The sequence below is a fragment of the Blennius ocellaris genome (assembly GCF_963422515.1).
Source record: "Blennius ocellaris genome assembly, chromosome: 8".
NCBI classification, from domain to species: Eukaryota; Metazoa; Chordata; class Actinopteri; order Blenniiformes; family Blenniidae; genus Blennius; species Blennius ocellaris.
Genome location: NC_137657.1, coordinates 11,811,623 through 11,835,147, shown reverse-complemented (window position 1 = coordinate 11,835,147; position 23,525 = coordinate 11,811,623). Strand labels below are relative to the sequence as shown.

At 43.9% G+C, this 23,525-nt stretch overlaps 2 protein-coding genes across 3 annotated transcripts; both read right to left on the bottom strand.

Moving 5' to 3' along the window:
* Nucleotides 1-684: 684 nt before the first annotated feature.
* On the bottom strand, nucleotides 685-12,592 carry cyp11c1 (cytochrome P450, family 11, subfamily C, polypeptide 1; the record flags this gene model as incomplete). Its single annotated transcript, XM_080500473.1, is given in 14 exon segments — nucleotides 685-740; nucleotides 2,536-2,548; nucleotides 2,551-2,652; nucleotides 3,267-3,479; nucleotides 3,584-3,662; nucleotides 4,685-4,851; nucleotides 5,001-5,182; nucleotides 5,283-5,486; nucleotides 7,138-7,352; nucleotides 8,467-8,622; nucleotides 8,719-8,983; nucleotides 10,662-10,860; nucleotides 11,644-11,727; nucleotides 12,353-12,592. Coding segments are annotated over 14 exon segments (2,175 nt in total).
* Nucleotides 12,593-17,058: 4,466 nt separating this feature from the next.
* clk2b (CDC-like kinase 2b) lies at nucleotides 17,059-23,321 on the bottom strand. Of its 2 annotated transcripts, none has more exons than XM_080501401.1 (11): nucleotides 22,855-23,321; nucleotides 22,129-22,219; nucleotides 21,982-22,048; nucleotides 21,785-21,901; nucleotides 20,738-20,904; nucleotides 19,473-19,567; nucleotides 18,824-18,953; nucleotides 18,656-18,738; nucleotides 18,499-18,578; nucleotides 18,330-18,420; nucleotides 17,059-18,243 (listed from the first exon to the last, which is right to left on the bottom strand). In XM_080501401.1, exons 1-11 carry the CDS (start codon nucleotides 22,918-22,920, stop codon nucleotides 18,061-18,063), a joined length of 1,170 nt encoding a protein of 389 aa, XP_080357527.1. In that variant the 5' UTR covers nucleotides 22,921-23,321; the 3' UTR covers nucleotides 17,059-18,060. The 2 variants fall into 2 exon arrangements, with proteins under 2 accessions (XP_080357527.1, XP_080357528.1); XM_080501402.1 differs by having other exon boundaries at nucleotides 17,059-18,240.
* Between the last annotated feature and the right edge of the window lie 204 nt (nucleotides 23,322-23,525).

The window sequence follows — 23,525 nt, the reverse complement described above, 5'->3', positions numbered from 1 at the left end:
CAGAGTTCTGTCCTCACACGTGTTCATCTCATTAACAATAGTTAGACTGAGGTGATAGAACTGTGGGGACCTTGGTAACCCAGGCGACACATGGAGACGATGTGTCCTCCACCCAGTGACAGTTAAAGTTTCACTGGAGGTCTCTTTGCAGCTGAGAGGATCTGCGCTCCGGCTCACCCGTTTCCGTGCGCAGTCACGCACGAACCCACGCCGACAGAGAACGTCAATCGTTAATCAGAGGACAAACAGACCTTTGCACTCAAAGCTGACTGCAGGAAATCTTCCCCTGCCCGTCACGACACGCACGCGCCTGTTATGTTATCAGGGACGCGCATTACCCGACGAGAATGCGCAAAGGTCACTTTTACGCACGGATACAAAAGTGCACAACATATATATATTCCATTTACATTGGGAGCATTATAAAGCAAGGAGTGGGGGGGAAAACTCAACAACAATAAACTCTATTCCTGCTGCAGAAATGAAACTGTTTCACATAATTATTCTGCAGGTTTCGCTCCCTGTCTGTTGACTTTTCTCATATAAACTGCGTTAAAATACAACGACACCCATATCTGACTGACTGACTGACTGACTGACTGACTGAAACAAGCAGTTGGAAAGATGTGCATTTTCTTAATAATGCATTCGTCTTGGACAAATTATTTTAACCTCGGTCGGGTCTCAGGGGCTGAAGACGTTGTGCTTTAGGGCAAAAGGCAGGACATTGGCCAGGTCACCTGTCCGTCACAGATACAACACAAACACAGATAATCAACTAGTCACTCCTCACCTCTACAGCCAAGTGTGAGAGCAGTTTGACCAACATCAATTTCAAACCAGTCTTTACACTGTGGCCATAAACCGAACAGGCGCCAGGAAAACACACAAAACACACAATACAGCAGGGCCTCGGATAAATGTTTACGCATCGCGGGCTATAAAGTTAAATACTGATGATCGTGCAAGAAGAAGAAGAAAAAAAACTATCAGGCGCTTATAAAAGTGATTGGGGGTTGTAAAGCTCAGTTCTTTAAGAAGGAAGTTACCAACCTGTAGGATGAATGAAGCAGGTCAAGACTGAGGAGTGGGGGAGGAAGGAAGGGCTGATCCAGACCAATGTAAATGTCGGGCTGTGAGGTTGAGCGCCATCTAACGGACAGAAGTGCAAATGTTGCGTTTACAAGCTTTAAGTCCTGGCTTTGGGGCCTTTCTCTTCAAAATGTACATGTTCCCCCTTGGTACTCCACCTCCACTCATTGCTAGAAATTGACCCCAAGATCCCTTTAGCATTTTATAACATGCATAGATGGAAGTAAATAAACCACTTACAATGATGTCATCTCCTATAAAGAAATACACACTACTGGGGTTTAATATCCACCAATCCTCATCTATTCCTCTTTATTCAGTTCAGGATCACTGGACTCTGGAGCTCATTTCAGCTGGCTGGGTTCACCCCGGACAGAATCTCATACTGAGAGCAAATTAGTGTCACCACTTCACCACTTCATGGGGAACAAATGCAAACCTAACAAAGAAAGGCTCAACGCAGTTTTGAACCAATATCCTTCTAAGTGCACCGAGTCCAGGTTCAGTTATAGCCCATGAAAAAAAAAGAAAAAAAATTCCTTTTACAATTTCACACAGAATATAGCCAAGTAAGAAGATTATTCTTTTCTTCATACTATTACAGTATACAACTCATATGAAGTGACAAAGCAACTTAGTAATGTTTCAAGAGTTCAGTCAGAAATGACACTGTCGTCATTTGTGTTTACAGTTCTCTCACATTCACACTGGTTCATTTTCGTATGAATATCATAAACTGAACAGAGATTAAATGTGTTTGTGGATTATAAACAGAGAGGTCTTTAGTCTGGATTTAAAACCAATGAAAGTCCAAGTTCCTGATTTCAGGGGGTGTCGAGACTTCCAGGGTGGAGGCCGAGAGGCAGAAAGAGAATGATCTCCTGCTGCACATGGTGGTGAAAGGGAGCAGGAGGGTAGTTCAGCTGAAACACTATTTATGCCTCACAACCAAGCTGTTTAAGAGACCAGGGCCATCAAAATGATAAACCAAAAAAACACAACAGAACTGGTCGAATTTGTGTTACATCCATGAAAAACAACAAACACAAGCTTCATGATTGTAAATGGATCATCACACATTTTCCCGTTCATGGATATTTCAAAATGAAATGTCTGGTTTGTTGTGACAAGCAAATTAATCAATAAACAATTGGACTAGTTGTAAATAGTTTGACATTTTTATTGATAGCCAACTAATCATTTTACACCAGTGAGCCGTTCAAATTCTAATTCTACTGAAACATGTGGAATTTGGCTGAGTCAATGAGAAACGTTGTGAAATGTCGACTTGTTTGGATTTCATGACAAAATATTGTGAGAAATTGTGTGTGGCTGTGCGTGTGTGTGTGTGTGTGTGTGTGTGTGTGTGTGTGTGTGTGTGTGTGTGTGTGTGTGTGTGTGTGTGTGTGTGTGTGTGTGTGTGTGTGTGTGTGTGTGTGTGTGTGTGTGTCAGAGCTTGCTGAACGTGATGCTCGGTGGAGTCTCGGGCTGGAGGATGAGGGTAACGGTGGTTTCCAGGTCCTTTGAGGATGACACGCCGAGTTGGAAGCTCAGCAGGATCTAAACAGGAGGAGGTGGGAAAACGGCAGGTGGAGGTGGGGCGCGTTGGGGGGGGGGGGGGGGGGGGGGGGTCATGACAGAGGGAGGGTAGAGCACAGCACATATTTAGAGGAACCTCGTTCATATTGAAATCTGTCAGAGATAAATACATTTAATAAAACTCAATGTACCGACCGTGATGTTTTGAATTTCAACTTTATTGCAAGTTTAAATTAAATGTGTTTTTTACTCTGCGTCTCATAGGTTGAGTCACTTGACTAGAATACTTTTGTAAAAAAAAACAAAAAAAAAACATCTTTTATATTTTTGACTCCTCTATTGAACATTTGATTATCACAGAGTGTGGGAGGATCGTTCCCATCTCACACAGTTTGAACTACATTGAAATTTTGGGCTGAATTCTGGACTTTGATTTGGGTTTTTTTCCCCTCATAAGGTAGCAAGGTAATAAGATAATAAGGTCTACTGCTAAACAGACACTACCTCTTCAATCTCCCGTCTGTCTTTCCACACATTTTCATGCTCTGTCCCCATTTTGCATCACGTTCTCTCCTCTCTAATCCGTCTCTCACCGTCACTCTCATTTCCTTCTTTTATCTATTGTTTCCACTCACATGCATGAGCAGAAGCTGCATCTCATTCTCAGCAATCCTCCTCCCTACGCACTGCCGCGCCCCAAACCCGAAGGCCAGAGAGCGAAACCCTCCTCCTCCTCCTCCTTGCCCCTCCTCTCTGCTGCTGCCCCACCGGGCCGGGTTAAAGCGAAGAGGATCCTCGAACACCTTGGCACTCCGTCCCATCGGGTAGAGACAGGCCTGGACCATCGTCTGAGAGAGAGCAGACCACAGCACACGAGGGAATGAAATGCTCCTCTGAGGAAGCAGATGAGCACACATCAAGGAGAAAATCAAGTCGGAGTATGAAGACTCACCCCGGCAGGTATGTGGTAATTCTGGAGAACGATATCCTTGACGGGATAACGTTGTACGGTTATTCCCACCGGGTACAACCTGACACACCCCAAAACAACATCAGACTCTCACACAGTATTACTGGTCATCAGTTCTCATTCCAGCTGCTGGAGGAGACGGTTCTTCTGGGGCTCAGAGTACGGCCTCGTCTTCACGCTCTATTGATCTCAAAGAACGAGTCGTCTTTTCTCCACCACCTCTGGGTGTGACTGCTTTCAGGTCACACACGATGTTTTTGCTAAAGGTTAAAATAAAGTCACTGATGTGAATAAAATAGATGCAACCCGAGATAGCGAGAATAAAACATTGTAAAAAGAGCATACTAAATATTGCGTCATCCTCGATTCAACCGTTGTGTGTCATCTGGTTTGTGAGGTTGTTTTTTGGGGGGGTTTTTTGTTTAATGGTTTGAATAATAGTCTGCTGAGGAAGAGCTGCTGCCACACCCACCCAAGGTCACATGTGTTCAAGCAATTTGTGTCTGTATTTGCACAGCTACAACATCTATACCCTGCATTTTAATCTTGTGTTCTTTTTGATGCGATACTGGAATACAAATAAACTGTATTAATCACGAACAGAAAGGTTGAAAAAAGTAGTTTGACACAAAATAAATTCCATCCCAAAGTTCACCCAATACAGACTTCTTGAGCTTCTAATTGCCTCAGCTTCAATTACATTCACAGCAGCAATTTTAAATGACCCAAAATGCTGAGTTCAAGCAAGAGGATGAAAATCCCTTTAGAGCTCCAGTTTTCATGGTTGAAGTTGGTTAATCTCAGTGTCCCATTCTCCTGCATGATGTTTTTCCTTTCTTTAAATTTTGAAGCCAAGTTATGATAACGTTAAAAGAAGATGTTTTTTTTTTTTATATATAAAATCATAGTCCATCATAGTAGGAAAAAAGTTGCCCTTTCTTTCTACGTATATGTTCCCGCTGTCATGATTTGTGAGTAGAGAAATGACAAATTTAGTCAAAGTGTCCAGAATAATGTACAGCAAAGCAGATTCATAAGAGATTTTAAATGTTTTGGGGTTGTTGTTTTTTTTTTTTTTTTTACCTGAGAATCTCTTTGATTGTTCCTTTCAGTAGTGGCGCCCCCTGCAGGGCTTTATGAGGGTCTCCATCCGCCTGAGCCCAGGATGCCCTCACCTGCTGCCTCACCATCTCCTGCACGTCTGGGTTTCGTCCCAACTCGAACAGGGCGAACTGCAGCGGCACAGCGGTCTGCACAGAGGATGACACCTCACTCAGAGCCACACACACACACACACACACACACACACACACACACACACACACACACACACACACACACACACACACACACACACACACACACACACACACACACACACACACACACACACACACACCGTGTCCACCCCTCCAGCCATCAGCTCGGTGACATTGGCTTTTATGAGTTCCAGAGAAAGTTTCCCTTTCTCCATGAGTTGCCCCAGCACCCCGGTGTACTGGCCCCCAGCTGCCCCGGCCTCAGGCCCTCGACCTTGGGATGACGACAGGCGTTGGTACCCCTTCTGTATCCTCGCCTCCGCTGGAAGGAGCAAAGGTTCGGGTGAGCGGGTCAGAACTCAAAGCGATTGAAGACAGCGAGACAGGACTGGCAATCAACACTTGTGGGGCTTCTCTTGCACCATGACTGAAGATGAGATCCCATGCAGTGGCGTGTTGCGTCCACAGGGGAGCACCGATGCGGAGCAGCAGGCGAGGGGGTAAGTAGAGGAGAGGCTGGGTGGTGGCAAGCATTCTCTCCACAGCCCAGATGAACTTCTGAGACTCCACGGAAGGCGAGGAGGAGAAGAGGCCAATACGCTCCCCGTAGATCACATGGCAGCTGGCTGCAAAGGGAGTGTGGCACAACGTGTTACATTCATAGAATGTCTTTTTAGAATATGTCAAACATTTGAAGATTTCACTTGGGCAATTCATAAATAATATTCTGTGGATGAGGGAAATGTTCCTGCTCTGAATCAGCTCCAGCACTCATGTTATCAGGTTCACTTCCAGCCATATCACCACTATAGCTCTCCGTTCACAACATCATATTCAGTAATGAAGAAAATACAAAAAAAAAATTCACCATCCAGCACACAAAACAGATATTAGCAGGAGAGTTGACCACAGACAAAAGCACCATTTCGGTTTTCTCTGCGGACGACCCCAGTGCTCATATCTGTTCTGTGTGATGAATTATGAACAACAATCTTGATATATTTCTGTTATTGCTATTGCCTTCTTTATCAATTTTTGTCATCAACTTATTGACTTATTATTCTACTTAGATTATAATTATTATTCTACTTAGATTATTATTATTATTATTATTATTATTATTATTATTATTATTATTATTATTATTATTATTATTATTATTATTATTATTATTATTATTATACTCAATAACTACAATTGTTATTAGGTTGACAGGTTTTAAAGGATTACTTGGTCCTATAGATGACTAATATTCTACAAGTCATCCACCAAAATAGCTTTTTTTCCCCAGACATTTTATTTTTCTCTACAAGAGCAGACTTTCCTCCAATCCTTTTTCTCACCGAGAAACAAGTATGTTTTCTGACGGCTTATATCAAAGCCTCTCTCTCTCTCTCTCTCTCTCTCTCTCTCTCTCTCTCTCTCTCTCTCTCTCTCTCTCTCTCTCTCATCCATCACCTATCAGACATGTCTGTTATTAACCACACACCAGCCACTGGAGTTGAGTTTCTTGTCGGCTTATTCTCTCTGCGGCTTAGCACTGGGTTTGGCGTGCTCTGGCCCATTAGGAGCAGAAGCAACATGACTCAAAGTCATCAGCTCCCCCTCACATACACACAGATGCAAACGATTGCGTGGCCCACTGAGTCACACGGGCATTCACACTTGTGAATGTGGCACGTTGCAGATAGGCTCCTGAAAAGAGCCGACCTGCCGAAAGAATCCCGGCGCTTTGATCATCTCTGTTGGCGCTGCTATTTTTAAAGGTGCATGTTCTCCTTGACCTCCTACGTCTGGGATATGTTAGGACAGATATGCCTCGGGTGAGATTGGGGATTAGTTCTCATACAGGGTGGGAATATTTTAAAACTCGAGTCGAGCGAGCAGCAGCAGGGAGACGCGTGCAGTCGGAGGATGTTTTTTGGTCGGAGGTTTTCAACAGAGACGACGCGGGTTGTATAATTGCTCTGACGTCAGGAGCCGTCACAGTTTACGTCAGCATTTGGGAGTCGACTCGAAAAAGCTGATAGCGAGGCTGAATGGAAGCCTGTCAAAAGGAGGGAGGCCACACTAATCCATACCCTCCTCCTTTCCTGGGATTCAAGGTCCACCGTTGCTAAACAAGCAGTGAGGACGGGGAATTTTCCAAGAGACATCCATCTTTACAACAATTCATTATCGCAAGAATGAAAAAAAACAACCCAAAAATCCTTGGTAATCATGGAGTCGTTACGTCTCCAAACTAAACACAAATCGCGGAGGATGTTGACCTCTGACCTTCCAGGGCAAAGCGGAAGAGGTCAGGACTGGGATCCATGGTCAGACTGTGTTTCCCCATCCCTCGACTTCCTTCCCGAGCCACTTTGGCGTGCAGCATTCGACAGAAGTCCCTCGCCACCTCATCAAGGAGGGGGAGAAAGCGCTTCACGGCGGCGCTCATCATCACCTCCTTGTTGAGCTGCAGACGGTCGGCTCTCCACGCCTCGCCATTCCTGTGGAGAGACGATTTCAGAGTGAGACATTAAAGTCGAACCGTTTCGCCGCAGCTCAGTCATCGAGGAGCGGAGGCAGTGAGTGTATAGGGACAAAGATGGAATGCATTATTGTTGCACACGTGCCGCTTTGCAAAGCACATCTTTAAGTCAAAGTGGTTCATTGTTGGTGCTTGAGCCCAGACCAAAATTTGTGTTTTCTGTGGTGCAGCGTTGGAAACCTTACAAAAAATATTCATACCTCATTATCTTTTCATTCTGTCTGATAAAATCTGTCATTATTAAGGTAAAATCTTTTCAGGTGCAGGTGCTCCTGCAAGGAGGATGCATTCTGGGAAGCAATGCATGCAATATTGCTTGATCCTTAAAATAAACTAGCAGCTATAGCAGCTATAGAAACAACAAAAAAAAACGTAATGATATTATCTCACGGATAGTAAAATGTGGCTTAAAAGAAAAAGCTACACGGTAAAATTGTAAAAAAAAATTTTTAATATGCAGCAGGAAACAAAAGTAGAGGAACAGAAGCCGAGTTCAAAGCAGAGAGACTGTGAGAACAAAAAAATGGCTAATAGGCTAAACTGGTGCTTTTCATGAGCAGCTGCTGCTGGCTGAGGCTCATTCAGGCTGCAGTGACATCTGGATGAGGAAAAATAAATGCTGTGTCTGTAATGTATGCTGAAAAGCACAAGAATAATCTGATACTTAGGAGAATTCACTTTGATACTCGTATAAGAACGATCCCGTAGCCACAAATTTCAAGACAACATTGAAAACAGAGGACATTACTCAATGAAAAAGAAGAGGCCAGGGTGAAACCATTAAGAATGACTTTCTTTACTTTTATACTATGAACACTTTTTTTTTAGAACTGCCAGTTCTTTTTCTTTAAAAAAAGAAAAAAAAAAAAAAAGAAAGTTGAATTAAGACATTATTTTCAAGGTTCACATACATATCTGAATGTTTTTTGATGAGAAAAAAAACTTACCAGTTGAAAATACTACTTGTTTTGTATTCTGGGAGCAAATGTAAATAAAGTGATTCCATACATTTACTTCAACTCATCCCATGAAGCTTCAGCTGACAATAAAAGAAAGAAGGAGTTTAAACCGACTTGAGGAAGACTCCCTTGCTGTGGTTGCGTGTCTCCCGGTGCGTGGCCCAGGGCTCCAGGGTCATCCGTCTGGGATGGAGGCCCTCCGACTGGAACACCTCGCTGATGTCAGACGGTAGAATGATGTTCACGCTGCTCATGGTGCCCAAGTTCTCCCTTAAGCAGACACGCGAAACAGAAGACGGTGTGAACACAACCCTAACAGGGCCGCTTCACAAACCAGAGGGAGAACGTTTCTTAACGCGTTTTTACCTGTAGATGGGCCCGAGGGCGTTGAAGGTCCTCTCCATGTGTTTGTGAAGGTGTCTGAAGCGATCTTCCCTCCAGAACTTCACCAGGTTGAGCCAGCCACTTCTTCCCGTGTGGGGGATCTCCTCAAACCTCCTCACCTGGCCGCCCACTCCTCTTCTGCCCTCCTTCACTCCACCTTTCCCCCTTTCCAAATCGCCCCCCAGCACAGTTCCAGCCGCAGTCATGCAAAGATGCTCTCGAGGCGCGGCGCCCAGAAGCGCGTCTCCTGGCCGAGGGGCACGCGGTGCTTTCGCACACGCAGTCACTCGTGTGGACATGCTCTTCATGGTCCACGCCGGCTCTTGTGACACCTCCAGTCTGCAGGACAGCTTATTTTCCCCTCCTTCAACGTCAACCTCACACGCATCCTTGAATGTGTTTTATCGCCCCCGGCGAACCGATAGGAGGTGATGATTAATGGATCCGAGCATCAGGGTTCAAGAGAAACACAACACAGCCAGACGGGCAGGAACAAATAAATATATTCTCACATATAGAGTGAAAAAAAAAAAAAAAAGAGTCCAACTGGCCAAAAAACAACAACAAAAAAAGACTTTATTACAAGGTTCAATAACGTCTAACTAACAATACATAAAAAGACAAATCATCTATTCGATGGTTACAAGGTTCTTTGGTGAGTTTTTGATTTCCTTTCTATGTGCAATTAAAAAAAAAAAAACAACCTTCGACTTGGCAGCGCTCTGTTTGCACTCTGAAATAAGCTCAGTGCAAACAAACCAGCCATCACGAGAAACTAGCAGCGTAAAGTTTTGGCTTATACACGTCACAGATACATTTGGCTTTAGTACAGTAGGCGTGATGCAAAATGACTCAAAGTGACATATTTCTCATCTAATCATGCAAAATCAGCACATTTCTCAATTATTTCATTACTTGTGTGAACGCATGTTGAAGCGTCAACATGTGGCCCTGAGGTTCCTTACTTGTGAATAGATCACCCAGTGGGATCCATATTAACTAGAGAGCTGTGTCTGTGAACTAGTTAAAACAGCTCTATCGAATGATACAGTGTATTAGTGACACCTACATAAAACATCCTGATCATCTCGTTTCACGACGAAATCCCTAAAACATAACATCCTATTGCAGTTAATGATTAAAACATTGTAAAATGAAATCTAAGTGAAAAACACCAGTTTGATTCTTAGTTAAGTATCTATTCATATATTAATCAAAACCATTTTTCTTAAATCTAATTCAGTAGTTTTGGAGCTTGAATCTTCTAACTCTGTCACAGTGTCATTTGCCTATTATGCTGAACACTAAGTAAAATTATATTCAGTATCATACCATGATGATGCTGCAGTCATACCTGCAAACACTGATATGAAACTTCTTCTCGGAAATGCCAAAAGCTTATTGGTGATTCATTTAATCATACACCGTTAGTATTCCGTAATTCTTCTCTCTTTCTGTTATTCACATGATTATGTGTTACACAAACAATATTTGGATTTCTGAGAGGTGGAGTCAGAAGAACGAAGCTGCGCTGAGCACACAAAGCAAAACCAAATGAAGAGTTTCAAAATTTGACGGGTCGTTTCCTCGCAGTGTTTGAAAGCCGACGCCCCGACATTGTGCCCTGAGGTCATGTGGTAGAGGGACGGTTTTTAAGGAGCCGATAAATTTGCCTTGAAACAAGGTTGCAAAGGAAGCCAAACATTGATATAAAAGCAGCAATAAAAGCAGGAACTTTTACTCAGTGAAATATGTTTGTTCTGAACTTGTTTAGCAGATGAACGAGATCAATAGTATCTACATTTAGAGTCGCGCGGTTTCGCGGAGTCGCGTCGAAGCAGCAATCATCCACGTTCTCCCTGCTGCGGCGTCGTAATCGTCTGTGTGATTGCGTATCGATCACATGACTTTACAAGACTCCCCACTTGTTGGCGCGGGAGTGCACGTCCTGCTGGGCTTCCTGCCTGCGAACAGCGCCGTGCTGAAGCTGAGGCCTTGAAAGGCGCTCAGCAGGTTGAAGCCGTCGTCCCTGGATTTGGTTTCAGGGTGAATGATTTTCGACAGCTCGCGGGGGAGCGACACTCTGCCTCCGACCGACCTCAGGTGGTTCGTGTCCTTGGAGCTCTTAATCATGAAGGAGGAGGAAGAAAGTGTTACGGTGTGGCAAATAAATACTACTTTAGTTAAAAAAATAAAAAGTAATCTATACTTGTATCTGTGGTAATAGAAATACATCAGAAATTAAGTCTGCGTCTTTAGTAAGAGCAGAATTATTTGCAAATGTCCTTCAAAGAAACTTCATTCACATAATGTTAAGGGAAGTTTGATAAGCGAAATAAAATAAGAAAGTTGGCTGTGATTCAGATTCATGACTATTTCTGCAGTTCAAGACAAGTCCTTGTTCCAGCCAGTCATGTTTTGTTCATGAAGGCTGGGGAACATCCCGCTTCTGAGAGCGAGAACTAAATCAGGAAGCCGTCAAAACTCAAAGGTTATAAAGCTGTAGGTGCATCATTTCATCAGTCGGATTATTCCGGTGATATGAACATCGATATGCACATTTTTGTGAAGCTGATTTTGCTCAAAAGTCATTTGAACTGCTGAAGGTAGTTCCAGCCTCGCTGTGTGTGACTTCCAGCTGTTCCAGGTGATCAAAACAATCACATTTGCATGGGCTTGTCTGATTTTTCTCTCTCTGTTAACTCAAGTGTTGTCGACACTAAGCTGTTAAACTAAACAACTAAACTGCTTTCATCTCGACATCGCTGTCGGATCCACTTCTGTACATTGAGTTGATAACCTCACTCTGGGTTTTCTCCCTGTGAGGCGACGCCCCTGGCGACTGACGCAAACTGGAGAGAGACTATGACTCTCTCCTCGTCTGCTGCTCTCTTGGCAGACACACACCTCAGACAGCTGATATTTTCTCCTGAAGTGAGACCTCATGGCTGCTCTCTCTGCATTCTTCTGAGCGTTCACTGCTTCCCGCAGCTTCCTGTAAACACAAACACAAACACACCTGAGACGCTGCTGAGTTCAGCTGGAGAGCCTCGTCTCTGCTGCCACGCAGGTGAAATAACTCACTTTATTTGAGCAGAGACTCTATAAACATCACACGATTCAACTGTGAAATTACCATATCAAGTGTATTTATGTTAACAATAGACAAGATTCTTTTTTTTTTTTTAAACTACAGTTCTAGTGTTTCATATAATTCATAAGTGAGGAAGCAGATGTTGTACCTCCTTCAAAGTTAAACTCTTGATGCCCCCCTCTGAATCTGCCCTTGCCTCGGCTACCAGCTACATCACTGCTGGAGGATTTCATATACATCTGATAAGGAACAATTATGTATGTTGATGAAAGTCAAGTGCGTAAATCTTGAATAAGTATAAAACCTTATGTGGTCATAAAATGAAGTATAAAGCTTAATATGAGTCTTTTTCTAAATGCACATTTCAAGCACTTGGAAAGTTGTTTTTTTAATGCTTGATTTCAAAACAAAATTATACTCAGAGCCTTTTTCCCTGCATAATGTGTTTTTACAGATGTAAAAGGGACGATTCTGGCCTGGCAGTATTAACTCTCCCGTCTCCACATGTCCCATGTTGCCCACTTGCCTCTCCTTCTCCAGGTCGGCCTGATACGAGCGAATGGCTGCAGGGTCTTTGGGCTGAGCCGTGCAGAGAGGAGGGCTCCTGCCCGGCCTGCCGCGCCCCCCTCGGCCTCCCCCGCCCCGGCCCCTCTTGTGCCTGTGCCTGGCGCACAGCTTCCGCTCACTGGCCCCCGACACGCAGCCGGCCAGCTTCCTGATGGGCCTCCCCAGGGACTTCTTCACCCCCACCACAGACTCCATGACGGACCGCAGCTCTCGGAACAACAGGGAACGTCCGCAGCACTACTTTCTCGACAGATGTTGGGTGAACTTGCAGGGGTTTTCTCCTTCGCTCATGTTGGGCTGCACAAACCGTCACGTCTCACAGCGATAACCCAGCTTGAGACCTTTCAAGGACAAGGACAGCAGTCAGACGGGGCTCAGACACCTGCTTAAGGAGGTTGCATACACACACACACATGAAACCTTCATGAAGGAAGGAAGAAAGTGAGATTACTGGAATCCAAACATGGAAACTACACAAGGACAAAAAATGACAAATGTATCAGCAGTTATCCACTGTGAAATCCATTACTTTTAGCACGATCCTCCCCCACTGCCGTCACTTTTCTTACCCCTGCAGGTGGCCGCAATCGGCTGAAGGCTCACAGAATAAAATCCAGATAAATCTCCAGGGGCAGATGGTCTCCACCTCCACCACGCAATCCCCGAGAGATTTCAGGCTGGAGGAACCGAGATGGGGAAACAAGTTGAAGAACCTCCACAGAATGCTGTGCCTGAACCTCCCAGGTCCCGCAGGAGAAAATGACTGTTACCTGTTCAGGTTCAGCTTCACTCTGTCACTCTCCTGCTCCACAAGCTCACCACCCCCCAACTCGCCCATACAGATTACCTCTTAAAGGACTTAATGAGGGGAATCTCATTAGCCCTGGCAGGAAATGCACCCGATGACTCACGTGTTTTTGATGAAGATTTAGAGGCGTGAGCTGATGTCATGTCGAGTGACACATGCAGGCAAGAGACATCAGCATCATCTGACTTGTTCCTAAATGGAGAAAGTCATTGACGCTAATCCACGGTTGCATTTTCTGTGCTGGGTTTATAGCATTTCAACGGCAGGGTGAAGGTGGCTGTTGCAGCCGCCGATATACCGTAACTCCAAATATGAATACCAGGATCAGTATTTGGTTCACTGAATATTCAGAGATGAAAAGATGAGCAGCGGCGTGGAGAGAGGAAATGAAAGAACGAGGCACCTGGGCGGGCAGAGTCTGGCCTGAGACTGCAGAGTCTGAATCATTGGAGAGACAAGAAAGCTGGATCACAGAGCTGCAGAGAGGATGTGACAGAGTGAGGTCTGAACTAAAGAAATGGCCTCAGATCAGTGGTTTATATATATCATTTGTTTTGGGTGCTGCTAGCCTTTTACGGGGTTGCAATAGCAATAGCAGGGTCTGCTATTTTCATCCATGTCTTAATTGTACAAATACAAACTTCACTTAAACCGTATGAGGATAACAGATGATCTGAAGAAAACCTGTGGAAAAAACATGCAAACTCCACTTTGAATGAAGCTGAATTGACATAAATCTGGGATTGTTATAACCAAATAAAATGTCACTTCAGCCATTTATTAACTAATTGGATTATCAATAGCTGAACCTAAATTGTAATATTTCATTACTTTATTGTTCATTACTCTGGATAAATTTGACTTGCTGACAATAACTGAACAACAAACACAATTAATACATAACTAAACCTCCACAATAGTACATTATAACTTAATGAGGTTTCTATTTGCAGACTCCTGTTCTGACAATAACCACTTTTCCTTCATTTCTTTTTTTTTCATCCATTATTCTGTTTGAGTGTCTTTTATTGCCTCTCCACTGTGTTTTTTCTGCTCTATGGCCTACTCTCATGCCCTAGTTGGCAATGACAGTGCACATTCACATCCCATTTCATTGTTCACCCTCCTGCTTCCCCGGTCATTTCGATTTCTGACAGGTGACGAAGCTTTAATACTTTAACAGGATCAGCGAGGGGAGGCCACGCCCTGCTGAGCTCAGATATGGAGTCACTTCACTGGCAACTAACACTGTGAAAAGAGGGGCAACACAAACCATTACATGGAGTTAAATGAGGGCAAATTTGCTTGGGTTTGGTTTGTATAAAACAGGTGCTTTTTCAGATATTTATTACAAAGCAGACACAACTTCAAGTACGACAATTCTGCAGAAATGGTCTTCATCAATCCAAATATGCAGCAGTGAACCTTTTCTGTCTCCCTGTTTTGTGCATTCCGTGTGTGTGTGTGTGTGTGTGTGTGTGTGTGTGTGTGTGTGTGTGTGTGTGTGTGTGTGTGTGTGTGTGTGTGTGTGTGTGTGTGTGTGTGTGTGTGTGTGTGTGTGTGTGTGTGTGTGTGTGTGTGTGTGTGTGTGTGAGAACTAGAGCCCACCAGAGAGAGCCTCTTAAAGGATTCTCAGGTGGATCAGCATCCAACACGTGACTGTCACTCTCACTCACACACACACACACACACACACACACACACATACATATGCAATCCTGCTGACCAGCAGCAGCAGTGGTCAGAGATGGCGTTGAGGTCATGGCCCTGCAAGGATTTCCCAAACAAAAGGCGAAGTCACTTTAAAGGGTTAAAGTGAATCACCATCACACACAAGAACATGTGATCACACACGTGGCTCGTGTTTGAGGAATACACACATTAATATATGGCACAAAAGGGCTTCTCACATAGATATATATATATATATATGTGTGTGTGTGTGTGTGTGTATTATCAATTTATGTAACATTTTCATTTGATCTGCTTCTACAAAAGGAAAAAACTGATTTTTCCAATGGGATGATTTGACTTTCTATACATGACAGTGACCGTAGTGCTACATACATATTAATTCAATATAAAAAATATTAAATGCACCACCAATTACGAATGTAACCTAAATAATAAAAAAAAAAAAAGTGAAATTACAACTTTAAACAAAACTAAAGTGGCCACCAAGGAATTTGCCTTTATGCTGTGCGACCAGCAAATCTTTGAATATTTTATCGAGATGTGTTTCAACAGTTTCTCATAATTGCTGAATTCAACAAGGACAAACATTCATCCAACGAGTACCCAGCAATTACGGACTGACACAGCTGTACAGACTATGTTGAGATATATTCCAGCGGATTAAGAGACAGTTCCTGTCGTGAATAAATCTGCAACATTCTGAATATCCTTCATTCACATTATACTTAATGTTTATTCCACTTTATGTAAAATCATGTAAATGTAGCTGTGTGATGAAGTGTTTCTTTTTACAGTGCCTGACAATCCATCCATCCATTGCCCAAAGAAAAACTCATGCATGCACTGGGATAACATGGAAAACCTGCGCCACACGGCCTGGACTCCAGCCTGGACTCAGACCAGGGATCTTCTTGCACTGAGGTGAAAGTGTCAACCACATGAAGACGTTATTACTTTCCACTTTGTTGTTGCTGTGGACGATGACATCCAAGACTATTTTTTGATGACATTGTCCCTCTTTTTTTTTTAAAGATAAAGTTAAAAGTAAAATCAAGAACAAATTTCACAAAAGCAAACATTTTCTTGCTCAGCCCGGTTGTGTGCTAATTGTAGTCCTGGCAAGCCACTACCCTGCATGTTTGATGTCTCCCTGGTCTGACACCTGATCATTATCAGGCATCTGCACAGTCTAATGAGGACTCATTCATTTTAATCAGGCGCGCTGGAACCTGGACACATAAAACATGCAGAGGAGTGACTTCCCGGGATCGGGCGCAGAAACACTGCAAAGTGTATCAATTACATCTGAAACGCTGATATCACTGAATACAGTATGGTACAAAGTAATGGTGAACAATATGACGTAAGAAGTGATGTGATAGGGTGAGAATAATGAGACATGATGCAATATGATGCTATAACACACACACACACACGCACACACACACACACACACACACACACACACACAGACACACAGCTGTGCCAAGGCTGAAGAGGAAAATTGGCAGCAGAGTCTCGCTCAGCCTTGTGACCGTCCTCTCTCCTGAGCTGCACTCAATCAAGATGCCAGAGGAGTTCTGCAAGTCAATGGCATTTACTTACGCGTGCGTGTGTGTGTGTGTGTGTGTGTGTGTGTGTGTGTGTGTGTGTGTGTGTGTGTGTGTGTGTGTGTGTGTGTGTGTGTGTGTGTGTGTGTGCTAGATGTGCCAGACGGGACCGTCCACTAGCTTTTGAGACCTTAATCAAATCAAGAGAACTGGTGAGATGAATTCATTAACAAATCAAAGATTTCTTTCCATATGAAGTATTTTTACAAAAAAAAAAAAATAATACAGACAAGTAAAAAGATCCTCTGAAAGAGTCTTTCACTTGTGTTGATGTTGATATTATGCTTTCCACTTCAGTTTGCTTGGGAAATAAAATCCTTGAAATTTCAGAGATCAATCAGTGTTTGTTGTCGTCGGCAAATTTGAATCATGAACAGACTGTTATCTTCCGGCCTTTGGTTGTCTGTCTGTAAAGAACCGTACTGATTGTTTTGCACACCAGACTTCTCATATTTCTCTCATATCCTGCTGCTTCACTTTCCAGAAGCAGAGAAAGAAATGCTTGGCTCCGACAGCAAATATGGCGCTACTATAATAAAGATTGACTATTTCTTTATTCTTCGACACAGTTTAGACATTATAGGTCAATTTACATGTAACTGTAAAAACATGTCACATTTTAAGACATTTAAGATCCACCACTTGATATTGTTGGCATGGTACCCAAGAAAAAAACCTGACAAACGGCGAAAACCATTCCGTGACTAGTTTTTCAAATCAACATGCATTTTAGAATATTGTACTGCCAACTGAACAGTTTTCATAAACTCCTGCATGTCTCATAGATTTTGATTCGAAAGATCAAAGTGCACCTCCTGTACTGAGTAAAGCTTTGTGCTGACCTCTAGTGGCCATTGTAAGTATGACAGAAGCAGTGAATAGAGGGAAGAACCTGGCGATTTGATTAAGACTACAATTGCCTCACAGCTTCTGTTTGAGGTCCAGAATCTGATCAGAAACAAAAACACAATCAAGTAGTTTGGAGCCTTAATTTAACTGAACAATTATATAACAATGTAAATAAAGTGCATACATTTCTTAAAGTGTTACTATTTCACCTGTCCAGTTGTTTTGGTGTGTCAAGAGCGACGCTGTCATGTGATGGAGATTTCCGAAGATAAAGCTTACCGAAACAACGACAAGGTGGAGGAATACACAAGGTCTATTGAATTGGGCCGATACCTTTTAAAGCAGGTACAAAGTGCTTCTGCCTGAATAAATTGTCTGTTCTTCTTCCTCTGCGACTGTCAGGGCCTCCTCTCAGTGCTGGTTTAATACAACCAGCCTGTTTCTCCTTCCTCTCCACTTTCACACACTCCTCCATCTCGCTGTGTTTTCCTTTCTAAGGCTTTCAAATACATTCAAGTTCTCAAGACTTTTAAAGCTCCACTTGTGATTCTCATTCATATCAAGTCTCATCTGCCTGCAGTATAAAGTACACATGTCTTTTTGTCTAGGGTTTTTTTTTTTTTGGGGGGGGGGGTTTGCAATAAAGCTAAAGATGTAAAAACACTGGTATGGTCCACACGAGGTGAAGTGTTTACTCAATGTCATCGGCTCATGTCGCAGCTGTTCCTCCGGATCTGAATCCTTCCCGGGTAATAGACGGGTAAAAAGAAGGGATGCGACAGAGCAGAGCCCAGGGAGATGCGATTAGAGGGCTCGTACTCCAGCATCCTCTCCAAGAGATGAAAGAGCTGGTGGTGCTCCATCCCGTGTGACAGCAAATACTTCTGGAGAAACCAAGAGGAATTATGTTATCCTAAAGGAGCAGACACAGTCGCTACACTCTAAAATGGTGGCACCTGTCTCAGCTCACCCTGAAAGGTTTGCACTTGGATTTCGCGTGGCGTCCGGCTTTGGAGTGTTCGTTCCAATCCAGACGGCCACGGTGGAAATACCTCTGCTTCCTGAGGAGTTCAGATCAGACGGCGTTAAGGCGAAAAGCGGCGGTTCGTGTCGGAAAGAAATGCGTACGAGAGCGATACCTGCTCCTCTGGATCATCCTCAGAGGAAATGGTCCCTGAATTCTCTCCATCATGGCGAGATGCTCTGTATTGTCATGAGTCTGCGGGCGCACAGAGGAACCAGTGACGAACAACAATATCAAGATCGTGTGGCCTTCTGATATGCTGTGAATGTGACCTGGAAGAGCGTGAAGCCTTTGTAGTATTCAAACAGGATGCAGCCGACGCTCCACACGTCACACGGTTGACTCCAGCCCAACTCTGCAGGGGGACGGGAGGAGCCACTTCAACCGGCTGAATCAGGCCCCACGACTCAGGGTGACAACTCTAAATCAACGTCTCTTACCCAGAATGACCTCCGGGGCTCGGTAATGACGCGTGGAGATGACGGCAGAATGATGCTCGTGGTCGAAAGTTGCACTGCCGAAATCAACAAGCCGCACCGTGGTGTCTTTTATTCTCCTCTCGTTACACTTCTACACAGGAGACATGGAAACGTCACACAGCTATGTAATGACCATGTAATCAATAGAAAGATCAATAGGCTGAGGAATAGAGAAGCATTATTGCAGTGACAAGTGAGAGGAGAGGAAACATAAGACCCTCGAAACAAGCCAGCAGTTCAGACTGATATATTAAGCTTGCAAATATATGTTTATTTCTCTGCCAGGCAATCTTGTTTCTGGCATCATCTCGGTTGTTTACGACTGCACTCATCCATAAGGCTCGAGTTGAAATAATAAAAAAAGGACTTTTTTCATGAATAGAAATGATATTTCGAGTTTCCTTTCCGAGGATGAGACTCATCGTCCCATCGAGGTCAACAAACGCAGCTCGCGGTTTCCCTGGATGGGAAACAGAGCACATGTGGGAGGCTCGCACTTCTGCCGAGACAAATTTGCATGCAAACAGGCAACGACCAAGTAATCCCTGCTTATTTAACGCCCCGATCTGCTTCCACCCTGCAGGTTTGAGTGCGTGCGGCTGTCGCTGACCTTCTCGGCGTTGTATACGATGGAGAAGTCCGAGTTGACGAAGAGGATGTTCTCGGGCTTCAGATCGGTGTGAGTCAGCTTGTTGTCATGGAGAACTGCAGAGGAGATGGATTGGGGGGGGGGGGGGGGGATGGTGAAGTGAGATTCATCAGGAGCCGACGCCGTCATCCGGTCAAACTCCTCCAGCGAGCTGTAGCAGGACATCGCGCTGGATTTATGGGAGGGCAATTAAACACTCCGGGGGGGGAAACGGCGGCCTTGATGAAGTGTGTGATGACATGTTTATTAGACAGCGGGAGATCCTCGAAGAGCACGTTTGGTGACGGTTGTGTTTGTGCTGGAAATAGTTGACGGTGTGCCTCTTCTGTCGCTTCAGAAAACCATGGTGTTACATTACAGCTGTCATCCACCACGTTTGATTTAAAAGCTGTTTGCACGGCTGAATGGTTGCAGATCACAGTGAAGTAAATAAAGGTTTACAATCAAACGTAACATAGCGTAACAAATGATTAAAGACTGAGCGTTTTGCGGCTCATAAACTGTAAATAAGCTAATTGAAGTACTTTTTCAAGGTATCACTTTGCTCCATCAAATACAAACAACCAGACAGAAAACAGTTGAGAAAGACGGAGAAAGGACATGTCTTATTTAGCTGATATTTATGAGAAATGTTTTGTCACTAAATAGAGTGTAAATTTAATGAAGACAAAGTAAAACTGTAAAATAAGTTTTAAAGAACAACTATAAATAGGACAGCTGCAGGCAATTGACAGTCTTGTTAATAAGGAACATAATGGATTAACTTTTTCTCAATATTTGCACAAAATTGTGTTGTAATTTGCGTCTGAATCATTCGGTTACTTCAGCATAATAAGCTTCATAAAGTCCAAAATGTAATTAGTTCATCTTCCCTAAAGATGTACCGAGATATCAAAATAACAGGACAATGAAATGTCTCTGGTCGACGCAGACGTCTGAAAGTAAACAACAGTTTTGAGTGACACTTTGTTATGAGGACGATGAGCAACTTCAAAACATCTTAACTTAACAATGAGAATTCCTATTCAGATTGAAGTTAATGTCAATCAACCAGTGTAGAATTTGAACTTTTTGTTTGTTACTGAATTTTCAGTCGCCTTATGAATAACGTGTCTGCAGCTCCACCGGCGAGGCGACGGCGGATAAGCTGCTTACAGACGTCACTGACGTGGATCCACGGGTACGGCAGGCAAAAAGAAAGTGACTGTGATGCACATTGGACTCACAGCTGACGGCGTGGCAGATCTGCTGGGCCATGTGTCGTATCTGCTTTATTGGATAAGGCAGGAAGTTGTTTGACTTCAGGAAGTCGAAGGTGCTGAGGGAGAGCAGCTGGAAGGAGATGCACACGTGGCCGTAGTGGTTAAACCAGTCGAGCATCTGCACACAGTTGCTGACGTGGAGAGAGAAATAAGACGTGAAACTCATTAAACTGTCACAGGTTGGGTTTTTTTCCCCACAGTCTGTTCCCTCATGTCTCGTCATGTTCTGTCTTTTTTGTGCAGTTTAGCCACGTCCAGTATGGTAATGTTTGAAACTAGTCGTTTCCTTGTGGTTGATTCTGGGACTGCAACTGTACAAAGAAATGAAAAAAATAATGTTTTTTCTGCCATCTCCTTCAGAGTTGTTCCCCATGTGCAGTGATGCTCTGCCCCTAGCGCTCCTACCTGAGCTATTCCACATGAAACACTGGCACAAAAAAAATTATAAAAAAATTCCCTGATGGTGTTCAGAGAAATCACATCTCAAGTGTCCATCATGACAACAAGTCCACTCACAGGGTCTTGAATATAGATGCATGTTGGTCCCATCGCTGTTGGACTTCTACTTTTCAACTCTTCCCAGAGATGAGGGTCCAGCTCATGGGGGATTGTTTCCACTTGCAGAAAGCGATTGAAACATTTGAAAGACGAAAAGTGACTTCCACGTGGCAGGAGCACTGGGAACCGTGTAGCTCTGCTCAGTGGGGCTTTAAAGGAGATGGAGGCGATTCTCAAATCAGAGACGTTTGTTTTGATCACACTTTGTTCATGTCTGAACAAAGAATGAATAGTCGAAGATGAAGCAACGCCTTTTTCCACCTCTCAGTCATTTCTCATGTTGCCTTGGTCCATTTGTTTCTCCTATTAATCCATTCATTCTCTTGTTTCAAGGCCTATTGGTGTTGGTTTCTTGGTCTCAGTCTGTACCTGCCTCTTCGTCGCCAGTCCTCACATCCGAACATGCAACGAGAAGCAGCCCCACATGGATCAAACTCTCCAAACTCTACTCACTGTAGCCTGTGTGGATCTTTCTCGCGGATCATTTCCAGCACGCCGACTTCCAATTTGGCTGCGTCTCTGTATTTCTCCAGGTTCTTAATGATCTTCAGTGCGATCTGACCTCCTCCCCTGTGTGTTAAAATAGTGCGATTGAAAACGGCCCTCCGCTCATTCTGCTCGGCGGTTCGGCTCGAGGTTCAAACGATTACCTGCCGTGGTCCAAACACTGCACCACTTTTCCAAACGTCCCCTCGCCTAATGTGTCGACGATCTCGTCTGTAAGACACATTGAGATCAAGTTAGACGAGGGCCGCTTCACGGAGGCTCCTCAATCTCACAGCCGCTCGGACATCTACATCTCTCTTGGAGGACGTCGCCGTTTTTGTAGATCAGGTGACCATTCTCGGTGTCCCTCTCGATGTAGCCTGGAGCCTCTTCCCTGCGCCGCTGCAAAGTCAATCACAGCATATTAATAATACGTTGTATTTATCAGATAACTTTCAGGTCACCCAAGACACATGAATATGTATATATATATTTTTAAATGTTTTAAACAAATAAATGCAACAAATTACTTGTATATGAATGTATAAGATTCAAGTATTCTTTTGTATTTAATGGTGAAATAAGTTGCTAAGTAGCACTAAAATATCCAGAAGTTTCACCTCTTTAAAACTGTGTTCCTGCAAACCTGCAGACACAGTTGACCTCAATGCAGAAAGGGCAAAGGTCACCAGACGGACGCACCAGGCTTGCAGCCACGAACCCATGCAGTAAAGGTTAAATTTGTTGACCTGAAGTTGTTCTAAGGGAAGTTAATAAGACAAACCAAATGACTTGTGGGCCCTTTGGAAGAGCTGACACTCTATTTCCATCTGCATACTGAGACTGTAATTAATATCAGAAGCCGGGCGTGTGAGTTAGCGAGGAGACACGGGGTCACAAAATAGACACAAAAGCGAGACCGACCCATATAAACACGGCCTGCTTGAAGTGCGCGTCTCGGAAAAGTTGGGGGAAAACAAAGCGTGGAAAGTGGAGGAAAGCGGCGAGAGGCGTGCAGAGCGAATCCAGGTACTCACAGACAAGCAGAGGCAAATACAGTCCAGAAAGCCCTTATACAATGAGTACAGCTCCGTCTTTCCCATCGCACAGATTCGCTCAAGGGGGGGTGGAGGTTCGAGCTCGAGTTGGGAGAGAAGTGGATGAAGTGATGTTGCACTGAGGTGAAGGAGGGAGGCACAAACACTGACGCGACACGAGGAGCTGTGGAGTGAAAAAGGCCGCGTGAGCCGACGGACGCTGGAGTAAGAACGCTGGAATAAAAATAAAAAATAAACTTGGGGACGGACTAAAAAAAAAATAAAAAAAATTGCTTGCAGTGTTGTTGGCGGAAAGCAAAAAATGAAAAAGAGAGACGAGTTTGCCACGACAGGAAACAACAAAAAAACAATAACAGAGACGAAAAGTTAAAAGTACAAATGAAACAAAGTGAACGAGACAGACTGAAGCAGACAAGCACAGAAAGAGACGCACAGAAATGAGACGGGAGCCGGACTACGGGGAGAGAGAGAGAGAGAGAGAGAGAGAGAGAGAGAGAGAGAGAGAGAGAGAGAGAGAGAGAGAGAGAGAGAGAGAGAGAGAGAGAGAGAGAGAGAGAGAGAGAGAGAGAGAGAGAGAGAGAGAGAGAGAGAGAGAGAGAGAGAGAGAGACTAATAATAAACTTCGGCCACACAACCCCCTGAGAAAGAGT